The following is a 17,044-nucleotide window of genomic DNA, read 5'->3' as shown; positions in this document are numbered from 1 at the left end:
ACCAGCTAACCCGACGGAAGATGGATTTAGGAGACCGCGCAGGGAGTTAGAGCTGATTGCTGTACGCGTGCCGCCCTTCTTTCCCTCCCTCAGGTCTTCTGCCCCGCGAGCGATCAGACAGCGGGGGCTCCAACTCAGAGCAGTTTGACCGCCACCCTCCCATCCTTCGAGAGCGTGGCACCCCACCTGTTGATGCCAAGCTGGCCTGGGCTGGCGACGTCTTCACCAACGCCCCCTCTAGTGTTGACTCCCGGCCTCAGGCAGCAGCTCTTCGGCAACAGGATGAAGAGGAGAAAGGCTTAAGGTGAGGAAACTTTAGATGATTTGGGGGCTGCTTGGATGTGGGCATGAGAAGAAGGGTAAATGAACAACCCACCTTGATCTAACTGGTCTGTTTTTCTTGTTGGAACCACATCAGCAAATGTGGTCCTTTTGAATGATGAAGGAAAGCCAAGTTTATATGCCTCATCCCCAAAGACATCAGCTTTTGAATCTCCATTGCCTCGGACTCTGCTCTTCCTTACGCCTCTGGTATGAAACTGGAGAGTTGGTGAGGAGGCAGAGGAAGGCAGATGGCACTACTTGGGACTGCTGCTGTTGACTTGATGCACTTGATGTCTTTTTCAGGAGCGAGACACCACCTGTTCGCCTACGTGATGCTGTCACCCCTCAACCATACATGGGGAACTACCAGGGTTTCTCAGAAAACGGCAATCCTGCACCATTGCATCGCTTCCCAATGGATGAGCCTCCGCGGCCAGGAGGGCCCTGGCAAGCCGGCATGACTCTGGCAGCACCAACAGAAGTGAACAGGAATGGACGACTCGAGCCCCAAATCCAGCCGTCTCGCAAAAGCGAAGAGGAACCCCAGTTGCTCCATCGTGACCTCCCAGAAGAGATCAAATCAGTGGAGCCGCTAATCATTCGTCCAGTCGTAGCTAAGAAACCTCCCTCTGAACAGCCAAAAGAGGAGACTCCAATCAAAGAGGATATCCTACGGCGGGTGGAGAAGCCGCCACGGCAGCAGCATGAATTCCATAAGCAGCCACGGCGTGAGTCCAAAACAGAGACACGTTGGGGTCCCCGTCCCGGCAGCAGCAGGAGAATTGAAGACATTTCTGGAGACAAGGCTCCGCGCCGAGCTGGGCCCATTAAGAAGCTGCCACCCCCTAAGGAGATAAAAGATGAAGGGGAGGATGTGCGTGCTGGAGGAAAGGCCAAGGAAGGTGGAGAGGCAGGGAGTAGTAAGCCAGACCCATCTAAAGAGTCCCCAAAGCCCGGCAAGGAGAATAAAGCCAAGCCGGTGGTCAATGGTGGAACAGTGATGCCACCCAAAGAGCCGCAGCAGCAGCAGCAGCAGCAGGGCACACTGTCACCAAACCGCCGGCGGCGAGAAGGCCCTTACGAGCGGGGTGGCTATGCTGGCCGTGGCCGGGCAAGGGGGCGAGGAGAGTATTTTGCCCGAGGACGAGGTTTCCGAGGCGCTTACAGCGGCCGTGGCCGAGGTGGCCGGGGAAGAAGCCGGGAGTTCCGCAGCTACCGCGAGCCCTTCTATCGCCTCGATGACGGGGCTGGTAAACCTGCAGGGCCCGGCTCCAACTTCCGCCCTCGCAACACCAGCGAGACGCGGAGCGAAGGCTCGGAGTACGAAGAGATCCCAAAGCGGCGGCGTCAGCGGGGGTCTGAGACAGGAAGTGAGACCCACGAGAGTGCCAGCGACGTGGCCCATTCGGACAAGGAGATGACCAAAGAACCGGCCTCTAGCCAGCGCAACCGAGGCGCTCCAATGACTTCTGCAGCAGCGCCCTCTTCCCAGCACCCTGGCTTGCCTCGGTTTGCCGACAAGATGCCCCCACGCCTCTCAGATCCAGGAACCCGTAGCGGGCGCGTGTTCACTCCCCGGGGTGTGCCCTCCCGTCGTGGCCGAGGAGGTGGCCGTGCACCCCCGGGCGGATGGAGCCCTCCGTCCAAGCCCCAGCCCAACAAGAAACCTGAAAAGCAGCAAGAAATAGTTCTGGAATCCTCGGTGAAGGAAAAGACGCCATCAGGACCTCCAGCAGTGTCCCCAGAGGATACTGGGGGTTTTCAAGCTCCCCCAAAACAACCCCCCCTCGGCCCCAGCTCCGACCGTGGCTTCGACCGACCACCTCGGCGACGGCGCCATGGCCGCTCCCAGCAACAAGACAAGCCGCCTCGATTCCGGAGGCTGAAGCAGGAGCGTGAGAATGCCGCCCGGCTCAACGGCGAGCAGAGGGCTGGTCAGCCATTCTCTCCAGCACCTTCTGTCCCCATCCCTGAGGAATCGACTGCCCGAAGAGCGGCTGGCACGAAGTCTCCGGACTTATCCAACCAGAACTCTGACCAGGCAAACGAGGAATGGGAGACCGCTTCGGAGAGCAGTGACTTCACGGAGCGCCGTGGGGGTGGGGAGAAAGAGCCGGCGCCTGGCGGGCCTCCCCCCACTGCCTTCCTGAAAGGGGGCTGCTCCGGCGTGCCTTCGGTCGGGGGGCGCCCCTCTAACAACGAGCTCAGTTTAGCCCAGAGGAAGGAGATGTCCAAGCGCAGCTTCTCCAGCCAACGGCCTGGCATGGACCGGCAGAACCGGCGCGCCAACCCCGGCTCGGGGGGAGGAGGCAAAGCCGGCCGGGGAGGGAGCGGCAGTGGTCGCAGCGGAGGGGATAAGAGGAGCTGGCCCTCGCCCAAGAACCGCAGGCAAGTCCTCAGGGCAGTCAAGAGGGGTGGGAGGGAGGGAGGCAGATCCCACATGAGGTGAAGCGAGTGAGAACGAGTGGCGGAAACAAAGCACGGAGTGGTCAGCGAGGGGAACGATGGTGTGGTTGAAATGATTGGGCCGACTTGGGCCAGCATAGCCTCCACCACGACCTCCAACCAAACTGCGGCCCTCCGGTTTCGTTGGGGTGCAGTTCCCGTTACCTCCAGGCAGCACGGTTCTCCTGGCCAGGAATGATGGAAGCAGCAGTCCAAAGTGCCAGGCTAAGGGTTGTGTCCTAACAGTCAGAAATCACACTGAGACAAGGAATAGGTCTCTAGTGTTTATTACTGCTACATAAGACAATCCTAACAAACAGAAGAAGCGTGGGAAAACCCAGACAGATAAACCCCAAAAGCTAAGGTGGGTCTGATCTGTGTCTCTTTGAATGGCTGCTCAACTCCTCAGTACTACGCATGCGTTTTCCCCCCTGGATAGAGGCCCCCTCCTGCTCGCCATCAGTACTCATGACGGTTTGGTTTGGTTTGGTTTGGTTATCAATCAATCAATCATACGGCAGCACATCATGCATATTACAAATATATTATATTTTTAAAAAGGGAATATAAAAAGGTATATAAAAATTTATGACCAAAAACAAACATTAAGATTACAAATACAGTCTTTTGCAGCATCAGTTGCCATCAGGAAGTCAGCAGAGTTCCCGTCGTAGGCTCTAGTCTTACATTCCTGTATTATGTGTTTAACAGTTTGCCTGTCAGCCCCGCAGTCACACCTTGGAGATGGTATCTTGCCCCATTTATATAGGGAATCTGCACACCTGCCACGATTAGTGCGGACTCTCTTGATAGCTGAACATATTCTGCGTGGCTGATCAAAAGCAGGAGGCTTCATTGTAATACAGGGTAGGCTTGGGTTGGTTAACAGGTTGGGGAAAGGGTCATCGGTAATGGTTAATGGCATGTCCCAGTCGGTTAACCAGTAGTTGTGATTTTTATTTGTTTGTGCTTTCTGTACTACTGTTTATCTTCAAAAAGTCCTGTGGTGTACAAGGATAAAAACTGTAATTTGTAACATACGTCAGTCAGTGCAAAGAAGTTAAAAAATCAACAAGATTACCAAGACTCAAACCATGTGGGAAAGGCACCCCCTCCTGTTCTGGGCAAAAACGAAGCGTGTTTGAGATGCTCTCAACCTCCCACCTGTGTCCCCTGCTCCGTCTTCCCACAGTGAACATAAGCGGGTTCTTTTGGAGACAGCCCTACCTGCTATGCCTAGTTATCCCTGGTAGCTGAAATATCACACACTGATTCATGTCTGGTTCAAGCAGCCACTTCTGAAAGGCTTGGCTCTGCTTAGGGATATATTTATAGAGCCTGGTCCTCCAATCACTTTCCACCTTGGTTGAATTCCAGTGTAACCTCCTTGGCCAAAGCTGGCTGTAACCAGGAAGTCCTCAACAGTGCCTTCACCAAGAGCACCCAAATTCTGCTTGAATGTCCAAAAATAGAATAAGACCTTCTGGGGCTTTCTAGGAATTTGTCATTGAACCCTTAACTCAATGTTTCTCAACCTTGGCAAGTTTATGATGGGTGGACTTCAACTCCCAAAATTCTGGGAGTTGAAGTCCACCTGTCTTAAAATTGCCATGGTTGAGAAACACTGCCTTAGCTGTTTGCCCATTTGTGGGGTATCCTATTTTTGGTGTTAACAAAATCCTTTGGCTGACAGGCTGGACCAAGAGCAAGCCCCTTTCTCGAGTCAAGCCCAGCAGAGTGAGAAACGAGCAGTGGGCTGATCCATGACAGGCGTAGAAAGAGAAGCCTCCAGCCCAAAATGGAAGGAAGGGGATTTGAGGGTGGCTTACTGCGGACAGAGGGAGAAGAAATAATCACCCGCTCCTCCCTTGCCATCTTCTGTTGTGTGATGCTTCCATTGATCACTCTTTGCTCCCCTGCAGCCGAAACGCAGACGATCACTCTCCAGGCCTGAGCCTACCTCCCGCTCCCACGACCAGTACGGTGTATCGTTTGGATCGCGTCATTCACAGTGACCCAGCTGGCATCCAGCAGGCTCTAGCGGAACTGGGCAGCCGCCACACCAAGCCCGCCTCCCCTGGCCCAGCTCAGCCAGCCTTCCTGGGGCCAGGAAGTGGGGGCGCTTCTGGCCTCCCGTTGGGGTGCTTTGAGAATAGGAGCGGCGGTAGTGCAGGTAACGTGGGGCTCCTTCAGGCCAGGGCTCCAGAATCCTCCATTCTATCCTCTGCTAGTTAGCAAGAACTGTTGCGCTGGAATTGCGAGTGGGAGCTCAGCTCGTGGGATGGGGAGGAAACGCATTTTGTTTGTTGGTTTAATATGCTGGTATCCCACTGCAACCAAATGAGACGTGAACCCTTAATTCAGTGTTTCTCAACCTGGGCGAGTTTATGATGGGTGGACTTCTTGAAATGTTCATGGTAGGCATTAAAATTAATTAACAACTCAAAGGTTACTAGCTGTATATTTATTAATTTTCAAATTGAAGTTGCTAGGAGAACCATAATATTTTGGAGCACCCGTCTCTTACTTCCTTTGACAGGAAGTTTTCAAGAAGTTTGTGAGTTTTTTATGGCAGACCTGGTTTCCCCGAGGCATAGCGCAAGCTTGGTTTTGCAGATTGCCAGTAATGGGTTCTGGAATGGGCTATTGCTGCTAAGTTCTTTCAGTCTTGGAGAAGTGAGGTGTACGGGTAGTCCTCGACTTATGATCACAATTGGGACTGGAACTTCCCTCGCTAAACCACTGTCATTAAGCGGATTGCTGTGGTTGTTAAGCGAATCTGGCTTCCCCCATTGACTTCACTTGTCGGAAACTGGTTGGGAAGATCACAAATGGTGATCATGTGACCCCGGGACACCACAACCATCGTAAATACATGCCAGTTGCCAAGTGCCTGAATTTTGATCACGTGACCCCAGGGATGCTGCGACAATCATAAGTGTGAAGACTGGTCGTAAGTCGCTTTTTTCAGCACCGTCATAACTTCAAACAGTCACTGAATGAATGGCTGTACGTCAAGGACTACCTGCATGAGCTTCCAGAGAGGGACAGAATTCAGATTACAGGCTTTTTGTAATCTTCGTCACGTCTTTGCCTGATTCTGTCCGGTTTGATTGCAATCCAAACGTCGTCTACTTCTCCCCATGCAGATTCCTGCTTCCTGGACAAGAACCAGCTTCTCCGTTCCAGCAGTGCTTCTCTGAAGGAACCTGGCACAGTAAGCGGCTTCGGTGCAAAACGCCGAGAACGGCCTCGCAAGCAAGATCTGCTGCAGCAGGTAGGCAGGTTCTTCTCATCCTAGGGCGAAGTTGAAGAAAAGAGATGAGTATTTGGATTAAACCCTTACGGATAACTTTGCTACCTTTCCCCACCTCTCTCAGGAGCCTCTGGGCTTTCCCAGTGGCCCAGGTTATGCACCCCCCAAAGAGGAGACTCCAAGGGAGCCTCTTAGCAGGAGCGTCCCAGTGTCCGAAGGGCTAGCCCCACAGATCTGGAACCATCTGAATTCGAGTAAGTTACCTGAGATGTCATAGTGTGTTGGCATCTGGCAGTCTCCGGGGAGGGCGGAGGTTGGGTTGGTGTCCCTGGTGGTCAGGGTACATAGGCAGCTCTGAGAGCGAGGGGCAGCCCTTTGGGCCAGAGCAAACCTGATCATACCAGTTAGAGATGTCTCTGTACAGGTACAAACTCTGTACAACTTAGAGAGCAGCTGTTCTTTGAAAATCCTGGGTAGGTGTTTGGCAAGGAAAAGGCAGGGCGTCTCTGCAGCCTCTGGGCATCACGTACATGGCAACATTTGCATGGGTTGAAAATAAATAAATTCACCTTTTGAGCTGGAAGAAGTCTTAAGCTTGGGTCAGGGGGGCCTTGGAGGCCTCCTTAGAAGTTGTAGCAGAAAAGCCTCACCCTGTTGCCCCTGTGCTTAATTCAATCAGACTCCTCCCGGAAAAGCTACCGTCCTGCCTCGGTAGAGCCATGGATTGACCCCCTGAATGCCTTTGAAGAGGTTGCAAGTACAGAGGTGAGAGCTGGGTAAATCTCAGCTGAAGGGGGTGGGGAAAGCAGGTCTGTGAGAGAGCAGAGCTGGCGTTGACAGGCGAGGAGGACTTTGTTCTCGGCTTCCTTTCGATCCTGAACCCTCCTGGCTGAATCCCGCTGGCCTCTCTTCCAGATGAGCCTGTCTGACAGCGGTGTGGACCTCAGTAGCGACTCCCAGGTCTCCTCGGCCACCTGTAGCCAACGCAGCTCTCCTGATGGGGGTCTGAAAGCCACGCCAGATGCTGCCACCAAACGGGGTGGAGCCATGGGCAAAAGTAAGGATGACACCACAGCCCCTGATCCTGAAGGGAGGGACACTAAAGAACAAAGGAGGAGGCCGCCACCAACTAGAGACTCCAGTTTGCTCAAGGACAAGAAGGTACGACGTTTATTCTTGTCCGTTCTGCCTCTGCCGTAACAGTGACCTTAGTAGCTTCTGACAAGGGTACGTTTGTATGCGTTCTGCTGTCTGAGTCTTAACCTTAGTGTTCTTCTGACACAGTCAGTTAGGCTATGCTTATTGGACTTGGAAGACGCGCTCCTCTGCCTCTATTTTCACTCTCATCTCCCTTGCTAGTTGGCCCCAATTTTGGCTAGTTGGCCTTGCTAGTTGGCCCTCAAACTTCATATCCAGATGTTCTTCCTCTGCTGCTTTAGGCCCTGTGGTAAGGCAAGGCAGTCCTGCAGGCACCTGGGTCCCAAGCTATATAGGGCTTTCTGTGTCACAGCTAGCACTTCGAATTGCAGCCAGAAACCTCTCTCTTGATAAACACTGTAGGACTTGAAGCAAAAGTATAATCAGGCTGCTGCATTTTGCACCAGTTACATTTTCTGGGTGGCCTTCAGTGGCAGCCCCATTGCAGGAGTCTAGTCAAGTAATGAGGACGTGATTCACTGTCGCAAGATCCTTGCAATCCAGCAAAATAGGACCTTTAAATAGGGCGCTCAACCCCATTCATCGCTCCACCTTCACCATCTTCCTCGGAACTTTTTTCTAGTTTTGCAAATTGCTGGGCACTACCCCGCACCTCTTTGTGCTTGTTTTTGCTTTCTAAAGTTTCGAAATATCTTTCTTAATAAAAGTAAGTGATGTGATGCTTGGTGTCTAATGGCAGAGGTGGTGTGTTGCTTTTACAAAATTACCTGCAGGCCCGAAGTAAGACTCGCCAGATTGACTTGAACTGAGTACTTCCCAGTGTTCTCCTAAGCCTCCCAGCTCTCCCCTTCAGGATTCACTTCTGGTTCTCCTTTTGGTCTTCAATCGAGATGACCTTATAAAGCTAATCTACCAGACTGCATAGGCGAGATACGTCTGTGAGCTTCAGAAATTTCACAGGATCCCTGTCTTGGTCCTGGTTGAAGCCAGTTGTGTCTTCATCATCTTCCCAGCAGGGGTGGAAGGAGTGGTGATCATGGGGCCTTCAACTGAAGCGAGGGGTGGCTGTGTGTCTCTTGGGTCACTTGTGAGGCTGATGCTGGGCCCTTTGTCCAGATTGGATGCTATCCCCGCTCAGCGGATAGGTGATGAGCTCAAGATGTGTGGGTCCAGGCCTGCCTGATAAGGTTGGAAGAGTTTGCCTCATGAGTTCCTTCACCCTCCTCTGCAGCAGGTGAGCAGTTCCCCCGAGCCACTATCCCGAGACCACCCTCCCCCTGGCGCTATTGGCACAGAGCGCTCCCAGAGGGCAGAGAAGGCCAAGGAGAGCACGGAGGGCCTGGGTGTCCTGAAGCCTGAACAGAGCCCCCAACTCGAGTCCCCGGGGACCTGCCCGCCCATCCAGTTTGGCGCCAGTGATAAGGTAAGCATGAAAGCTGAGAGTCCCTGGGTCACCTGCATGCCGAGGCCAGGGGCTCGCCACAGGCTAGTCTTTGGAAACTTGGAGCAAGAAATCCCTGGCTCAGGCCTTGACTTGGAACTTTGCCCTTTCAGGATGCTGACCTTCGTTTCGTTGTGAGCGAAGGCCCCAAAGCAGACGAAGAGCTGCACCAGGCACTCACCGAAGGGGTAAGTGGTGGCAGGGGTGTGTGCTGCCGTCAGAGGTGAGAGGAGCGCCACAGGAGTGACACACAGTGTACTCCCTGGTGCGCAGTTTGAGTTGTGTTGCTGAAGGTTTGTGTAGGACTCAAACGGTCAGTATGTGTAGCGACGAGATAAAAATGGGCGCAGTCGGTTTGTGTCAGAAGGAGTCGGAGCGCTAGACTGTCACCCTCTGCCTCTTGACGGCTTTCCCATCTGCTCTCTCCGCAGCTGGCCTCTGCCCCCAGAGAGTGGGAGCTGCTCCCCCCAGCACCTCCCAGCCACAGAGCTTCCCCCGAGATGCCTCCCGGCCGTCCCTACGAGCCCCGGTCTTTCCCGGGGCCTGCGGCTGCCTCTTCCTGCTTGCATAGCTTCCCAGCAGATGCCACCGTGTTCTCAGGTAGGGGGTCAGTTGGGGGACAGAAGGGGCTCTTCTGTGGCTTTCAAGCAGATGAGTGCCTGACGGTGTTTCTCTCTGCAGGTGAGAGGGGCCAGGGGCCACGACTGTACCCGGAGCTGTTTTATGGGAACCAGGTAGCCATCTTGGCAGGTGGGAGGCAGGATAGGGAGGTGATTTCCCAGAATGTTGCTGGGGATTGTGCACTGGGCACAGACCAGTTAGAATTGGGAATGCTGCTGGAGTACCAAAAGTGGGCTGGGGGGTGGGCAGGTTTGCTGGAATCCCAGTCCTCTGACGGCGTTTCCCCCATCCTCTGGCTGTAGGTCCCCAGTGCCCAGCTCGAGTCCCAGCTGCACAGTGCAAGTGGTGGCAGCAGCTACCGTCCAAGCACCCCATCTGTGCACTCGTACAGGTACAGGCTGGCGGGAGAGCGGATGACAGGTTGATCCTGGGTGGTGACAGGGCACGGATCCGTTCCGTTTCCGTCCTTCCTTGTTCAGGACTTGGAGGGTTGGGCCACAAATGCAGAGCTGTTTATGCCAACTGCGCTGGATTCTTGTTTACAGGTCCCAGCACCTGTACCTCCAGCCCAGCCCAGCCCCTCCTTCTCCGGCTCAGACGGCAGCGGGTGCAGTGCTGCCCAGCTCGACCTTGCTCTCAGGAGTGGCCTTGAAGGGGCAGTATGTGGAAATAGCAGCTCTGCAGGCAGCCGATCTGCCCAAACTCCCGGCAACGGGCTTGCTGTACCAGGCACCCCCTCCTTCCTTCATCTACAGCTCAGCCTTCTGTGGAAGCCAACTGGCCCCTGAACAGGCCCTGCTTCAGGTACTGGGGAAGTTATGGGAGAAAGACAGTTCAACAGTTGGAAATCCGGGGGTGTGTGTGCATGTGCAGATTGAGACAGAGTAGCCTGTTATGAAACCAAGTATGTACCTGTCAAAGCAGATGTTTTGCATCAGGGGTGGGTTTTGGCCAGCCCTTTCTCAGTGATGCTCTTCAAATTACTTACGTGTCTACAAATGCCGCTTGCCCAGTTCTCTTGACCAGTTTCATCTAAACAGTTTCATTTAGTCCTTTTGTATGCTTCCTAACCCCAAAGAGTCTGGGCCGCTCTCAGAAACGCACTCCGATAAAACAGAAACATTTGAAAAAGCCTTCCCCCATTCATAGCTCTGATGTGAAAATGATTTGCTTTCCAGTCCTGCAGTCAAGCAAAAAGATCCAGCAAACATAATTTCTGGTCTGTGTGTGGAGGGGAAAAAGCACACTGTTCCAGCCGCGAAGGCACTTGTGCTGAGAAAAACTCTGTGATGGTTCTGAACCCTTTGCATGCCGGGTTGTGCAGCCAGAAGCATTCTCTGGTGGGGTAACGGCAGAGGCTTGTTCCTCAGGACTGGATCGGTGGGGGCGTGACACGGGAGATCCAGTCTGGCATTTTAAACCTGACTTTCCTGCTTGCTTGCCCCAAAGGGGCTCCATCTTGGTATGAGGGCATTGGGAGCAATACCAATTTTTTACCAGCACATTGCAGTGCTTACCAGAGATTTTCTTCCCTGGCTGAAAAGAGTCCTCCAGTCTCCGGCAATCAAGTTTTTGACAACTGCAGTGAGATTCGTATCATCTCCCCTCAGCCCCCCATTATGTTTTAAAAAGCAATTGGTAATAGAAGCCAGGCAGCGCAACAAAATGAAAGATGAATTAAGTCCTCTGGAAAAGGTACTGCTCGCTTTCCTACTGAAGACGGGCAAAAGGTTCCGTGCATGACGTCCTGCGTGCACGAAGCGTCCGGCGTTGGGTGGTCCCTGCATGGAAGTCTCCGTCTGTGTTAGGGACTAAATTGGCCTGTTTTGTTCCAGATACCCAAATATGGTTACAAGCAAAAATTGTTTGTGGAGGGGGAGAGCAAATGGGAAGAAGGCCAAGGTTTTGTTTGGAAGCATTTCATAAAATCATAGAAGTGGAAGAGCCATTGTGGCAATTGAGTCCAACATTCTGTTTGGTGCAGGAACCAAATCAAATAATCCAAGATGGGTTACTGTCTGGCCTTAGTTTGAATATATCCCAGAGAAGTTTCACCACTGTCTGAGTCATGAATTCCAGTGTCGAACTGCTCTTGTTTTAGGGAGTTTTCTTTTTTCTCCAGTTAAAATCTGCATTCCAGTATGTTAAGTCCATTATTTTGTATTCTGCACTCTGGAATGAGAAAGGAAAGATCTCATCTTTCTTCGTATTTATTCAAGCATTGGAAAAGGGCTGTCATATCCCCTTTGGGTGTCTTTTCAGTCTCTCTAGCCCCGTGTCATTGTTGTTGCCCTTCTTAAGGTGTCTGCCCAGAATTGGACACAGTGCTTCGGGTGGGGGGTTGACCAAAGTAAAACAATTATTTTCTTTGATTTGTAAATCATTCTCCTGTTGATAAAGCATAAAAGCGCATTTACCCTTTTTTGCAGTCACGTCACATGGTGGCCCAAGTTCAGTTTGCAATCAACTACTATTTCAGTGCATTTTTTGCCAGTACTACTCCTAAGCCAGGGATCCCACATTCTGTACCTAAAGACGTCCTTTTTGTTTCTCTTAGCAGCCACTAACCTCGGCTCAGCAGTTGTTCTTGTGCTGTCCTACTTCGTGGGCTAAGGGCAGCTTGCAGCGTTGTAATAAAAAAAAATACATGTTGAATAAAAATAAAAGCTAAAGAGTAATAAGAACACATCAGTACCAGACGGTGCTGTTTGGAAACTGCATTGTCCCAATCCTGTTGCTTTATGTAGGGCGGAGACCCTCAGCAGCCCCTTTCTAATAGCCCCTGCTATTTGCTTTCCTGCACTAAAAACTCAAACTGATCTTGCTTATACATTGAACGGTAGCATAGAGACAGTGAAGGCCGGTACTTTTTTAAGCCAGCGCTCTTGCTGATTTTCATTGCATGGTATAAAAGGCTCCGTTCCATCAACTCTCCCATTTTCTGTAGTGCAGGATTCCTCAGCCTTGGCAACTCTAAGCTGTGTGGACTTCAACTCCCAGAATTCTGGGAGTTGAAGTCTGACCAGCTTAGTGTTGCCAAGGTTGAGGATCCCTGCTATAGCGCACAGGTCTTTATCTTCGGTTTGTTCTTTTTTTCCAGTTCCCACGGGATTCAGTTTAAAGCCCTCCTGATCGAGCTCACTGTGCTTTGGCCAAACACGTTTTTATCCATCCCTGTTAGGTGCAGCTGTTTTTGCCCAGCAACCCATCCATCCATCCTGGTAATCCAGGTGATGGTCTCAGAAGCCAGGGCTCTCCTCTCCATGCCTCTGGGTGCTGCCTGGGCACCACCCCAGAAGGGTGTTTCCAGGAAGGTTCCAGGGCTCTGTCCTCCAGCCATCCTAGGACCGGGCGCCCCAGGGGACAGCCCTCTGACCTGCGCTTCCTCCTCCCACAGGTGCGCCAGGAACTCGCCTCCCCTTCCGAGTTCTACCCGGCCACGCTGGGGCAAGGCAGCCAGAGCAACTTCCTAACGGCCACAGGACCTGCCCAGCAGGTGAGGGCGCACGTTTCTCTCCCGGAGACTCCCAGACTCTTCTCAGGAAGGCCGGGCCCCCGGAATGCAGCATCTGCCTCTCTCTCTCTGGTCCTGCCCCAGGTGCTCTTGCCCGTAGTGGAGCCGCCTCAGTTACCACAGGTGGTGAACTTTGGCTCTTTGCAGCAAGCACCCCCAGCTGCCCCAGCCCCGCCGCCGCCTCCCCCGATGCCTCTGGTTCCCGTGGCCGCCCAAGCTCTCCGGCCCCCAGGGCAGCTGGCCGGGCGACTCCTGTCTCCGGCCCTCCGAGCCTTTCCTCACAGCGGAGTGGGGCGTAGCGAGGTAGGGAGGGGCTGGGAAGGCGGGCCTGCTGGGTGGAAGGGATCCCCCCTCCCGGCTGCTGACGGGGCTCCTCTCCTTCAGCTGCACACTCTGGAAATGAAACCGCTGCCAGATTACCGGAAACTCAACGGTCTGGGGTCTGTGGGTGCCCGACCCCCTTCTGGGAGCAGGCAAGTACTCTCTGTGGGGCAGAGGAGGTCTTGAAGAGGGGGGGAAATGGGAGGAAGGATCCGTGGTTGAAGTCATCTGGACTCCCAAGACTGCATGCTCCATCCGCTCTTCCATCTGGGTAAAGTTTTGAAAATGCATTGGACTCCATCTGATCCCTTACTGGCCCAAGAGCCCTGCTGATCAAGCCCGGTTAGCTCGCAAACACGGGGGAGTGGATTATGGGGCCCAAGGAGCATTTTTGCCAGTCCTAAAGGGTCAAGTGCCGCTGCCAGTTCTGGTCTGTGAGCTTTTCCCTGTGGCACGGCCGTTGCTTGGGGGGTCGCAGTTCAAACGCGCAGATCCTTGTTGTGAAATGGATTGAAAAAGGGGCTCCTGCAGGAGAGGGGGGACCCTCTTGGCTGCAGCAGCTGGAGCCAGCCAGCACAGAAAGGGGGTTTTGCAGCGCTTTGACAACTTGAGAATTGTTTCTTCCATCAGTTTAAATGATAAAAGTCAGTTCCGGAGCCCTTGACGGTTCTGTGCTTGTCTGCAGCTATTTCCCCTCCTGCTGTCACAGCTCTGATTCCCGGCTCAGTGCTCAGAGCAGATGCAACCTCGGGTGGGGGGAGAGAGCAGGGGTCAGCAGCTGGCTGCCCAGGAATGCCAGTGTGTCCCTGCAGGCTTTTCTCCTGGTGTGCACCAGTGTGCCTTTGCCCCGGTCCTGATTTTTTTTTCTTTGTAAAGATTTTTTCAATCAGTAAACAAAATCTGGTATGCTGCGAAGCACAACATGAACCTCTAATGCCCGTTTGTTTGCAAAAGTGCCTTTTGTCTGAGCACGGCTCGTGAAGTAGTAGAAGAGGATATCTTTGAGAAGATATTGGAGCAGGGATCAGTTGGCTTCTGGGAGATGGGTTTTTATAAGTGGCAGTGCCCACGATAGCAGCCGTCGTGTGAGCATGCTGAACGCAGGTTTTCGAAATTCCAAATGCAGCCTGACCTGGAAGGGTCCCCTAACGGTGGGCTGGAGTTAGTGAGCTTTGGGGTCTGCACCGGTTCGCCAGAAGGCAAGCTGGTGACTTCCAGACACCCACAGCAGGTCTAAGCCTTGCTATTTCTAACCCTTCGTTTCCCTCTGTCCTCCTTCTGGGTGCCAGTGGGCAGTTTGTAGAAAAAGCCCTGGGTCGCTTCCTCCCACCCCTTCTAGCATGAAGGACGTCTGTGGGACTTGGAGGCATTTTTGTGAAGAAAGATGATGTTGGAGGAAATGTTTTCATAGCAGCATTTCAGTTTTTCATAAGCCTCTTGGGAAACACACACCCGGCTCAAAACACTTTTCCCTGGGGGCGTATCTTGATAGCAAGACCTGATTTCACCGCGAGGGCCTCCCTCTCCGACGCTGAGCCTTTTTCTCTTGTCCTGCAGGCCTTTCTCTGGAGGCTTCAGCGCCAGGCTCAAGGCTCCTGGGTCTGGCTACAGCGGCCTCTTTCGAGCCCAGCGCTTTGAGGTCTACCAGCAGGTGAGGCCGATGGGGGCTGACAGAGCGTGGACGATGGGTGAGATGGCAGCCCAGACTGAACGTTGGCGCTAACCTCCTCCTCCTCTTTTTCCTCCACTCCTCTTCCCCTCTCGCCCTTGCAGTCGGACATCCTTCGGTGGAACCCCCGCTCCTGGGAACGGGCGGCTCAACCACGGGACGGAGTTCCTGCCCGCCGCCTTGAGCCGGACGCCCGTTCCCACACTGACAAGCAGGACCCCAACACCTCTGGCCACCACTAGCCCAGAATACTCCTCCCTCCCCTTTGGATCTGGTTGACATCCTCTCCTCAGAATGATTGGGGGGGGGGCTCTGCTGGGGCTCATTCCTCCTCTCCTCGGTTGATGTCTCCTAAAGATGGGGTGTCTCCTTAACTCCTTTTCTGTTTATGTGGGGAGAGGGTGCGCTGAATTTGTCCCCTCTGTTAGGGGTGTTAGACTCTTAGTGGGATACTCCGAGTGTAATTTGGGGCAAGGATCAGGATTTGGGAGGCTCCCAGCTGAATGTATTTTTGCTTATTTCCTTTGTTTCACCTGAGTTTATTTTTCTGGGAGGGGCTGTGTTGCCTCTTTGGATCCGAGGGGGGAGCTGCTCTAGAGTGTGGAGTGTAAATATATATAAATATGAACATGTGAGGTCTTGCCTCTTCCCTCTTCTATTTATGGGAGTAGGGGGAGGTGTGCCTGGGAGCCTGCCTCCTCCCCCATCTATCTGCTCCCCTGAGTTTGAAATAGGAAGCGTTGAGTTTTTAAAAGGTGGTCAAGCTGGTTTGTTTAATAAATAAAACCAAAAAAAGTTGTTTAAAAAAACCAATAAAATAAAAATCAAGCTGTTGAGTTCCCCGTGTTAATTCTTACCGATAATACCTGAATTAAAAAAGCGTGTGGCGCAGAGTGGCAGGCGGCAGCATTGCAGCGAAAACTCTCCCCACGCCCCAAGTTTGATCCCAGCGGAAGCCGGATTCTCTCCTGGGTAGCCGGCTCAGGTCGACTCCGCCTTCCATCCTTCTGAGGTCGGTAAAATGAGCACCCGGCTTGCTTGCTGGGGAAGGTGACGACTGGGGAAGGCAATGGCAAACCCGCCCCACTCTATAGTCTGCCAAGAAAACGTCATGAAAGTGGCATCCCTCCAAAGGGTCAGACATGACTCGGTGCTTGCACAGGGGACCTTTCGCCTTTCACAATACCTGAATTATATCTTAAGTCTGTTGGGGTACATCTAGACTTGGAAGAGGACAGTGAAAATCAGTGGGATTCTAATTAGCTATGGCAGAATTAAGAATATTACTCAAAGCTTTACTCGCATTATTGCCTGAAAGCAGCCAGACATACAGTATATTTTGAAGCAGTCAGGATCAGAGCAGTGATTAGCCACTGGTTGTCCAATAAAATTATGAAGATTTATTAGAACAGGAAGGAAGCGTCGCAATTAAGTGTTAAGATCTATCAAACTCAATGGGTGTGTCAAGTGGCATTCTCATCCATTCTTCTGGTCTAAGGAAGATCTCTGGGAAGGGAGAGAAGACAACTACGGGTGAATGGCTGGACAGTGATAGATTTCTTTCCCAGACTCTGTTCTAAGCTAACTGGGTCACGGGCTGCTGGCATGAGATGGAAGATTTGTGCACCAGAGAAGGAAGCAGCAGCAGTGCTGAAATAAGGCCTCTTAACTGACAAGTGCCATCAAGTCACTGTTGACCCTAAGCAACCACACAGATTTTTTCCAGAATGATTTGCCCCCAACTTCTTTCTCTTCTGTTCCTTCAAATTCTGGTTTTTGCTTCCATGGAAAACCATTGCCGGCATAGTTATAGTCTTGGTAGATACAGATACATCAAACCGCTTTTCCAAGGCCTTCATAAAAGCTAGTCTACAAAGTATTTCCTGACGGCTCCTCTACTGTTGACAGTTGATTGCACACCACCCTTGAATGAGTGTCACCCCATCCAAGGTCAAACTTGGAGTATCCTCAGACCTGGGCAGTCCAAACACCCACAGCCACTCGGTAAGATTGAGTCGGAGACGGTTCTTCCCCATCCAAGCCCACACCGCCTCCAGGGACTGGGGCAGAACCGAGGCAGCGTCCCTTGGCTGGCCCGGAGTAGAAAGAATTGTGCGTTGTCAGCATACTGGCGATACCAAAACCCAACCAGCAGATAGCCAGTTTCACTCTGTTCCTTGACTCTCGTGACTAAAGCTTGGAGATAATTTTTCAGCTATCGAAGTTGTCTCATCAGCATAGCAGAAATTATTGACATTTCTTGCACCAGAAGAACCATGCCAATCTTCCAGTCCG

General features: G+C 52.6%; 1 protein-coding gene across 1 annotated transcript in view; it reads left to right on the top strand.

Annotated features, from left to right (window-relative positions):
• PRRC2A (proline rich coiled-coil 2A) overlaps nt 1-15,573 on the top strand; it is a 42,352-nt gene extending 26,779 nt beyond the window's left edge. Inside the window, exons 15-32 of the mRNA XM_063291257.1 lie at nt 94-304; nt 628-2,712; nt 4,692-4,942; nt 5,919-6,046; nt 6,150-6,279; nt 6,705-6,790; nt 6,941-7,186; nt 8,418-8,606; nt 8,738-8,812; nt 9,056-9,224; nt 9,306-9,358; nt 9,548-9,636; nt 9,791-10,049; nt 12,643-12,741; nt 12,844-13,062; nt 13,144-13,232; nt 14,638-14,731; nt 14,854-15,573. Of these exons, the coding sequence (XP_063147327.1) occupies nt 94-304; nt 628-2,712; nt 4,692-4,942; nt 5,919-6,046; nt 6,150-6,279; nt 6,705-6,790; nt 6,941-7,186; nt 8,418-8,606; nt 8,738-8,812; nt 9,056-9,224; nt 9,306-9,358; nt 9,548-9,636; nt 9,791-10,049; nt 12,643-12,741; nt 12,844-13,062; nt 13,144-13,232; nt 14,638-14,731; nt 14,854-14,991 (4,610 nt within the window). The 3' untranslated portion in view covers nt 14,992-15,573. The remainder of the gene's footprint in view (nt 1-93; nt 305-627; nt 2,713-4,691; nt 4,943-5,918; nt 6,047-6,149; nt 6,280-6,704; nt 6,791-6,940; nt 7,187-8,417; nt 8,607-8,737; nt 8,813-9,055; nt 9,225-9,305; nt 9,359-9,547; nt 9,637-9,790; nt 10,050-12,642; nt 12,742-12,843; nt 13,063-13,143; nt 13,233-14,637; nt 14,732-14,853) is intronic.
• The last annotated feature ends 1,471 nt before the right edge of the window (nt 15,574-17,044 follow it).

Source organism: Candoia aspera, chromosome 2 (genome assembly GCF_035149785.1).
Source record: "Candoia aspera isolate rCanAsp1 chromosome 2, rCanAsp1.hap2, whole genome shotgun sequence".
Classification (NCBI taxonomy): Eukaryota; Metazoa; Chordata; class Lepidosauria; order Squamata; family Boidae; genus Candoia; species Candoia aspera.
This window is presented reverse-complemented; position numbering and strand designations above follow the sequence as displayed.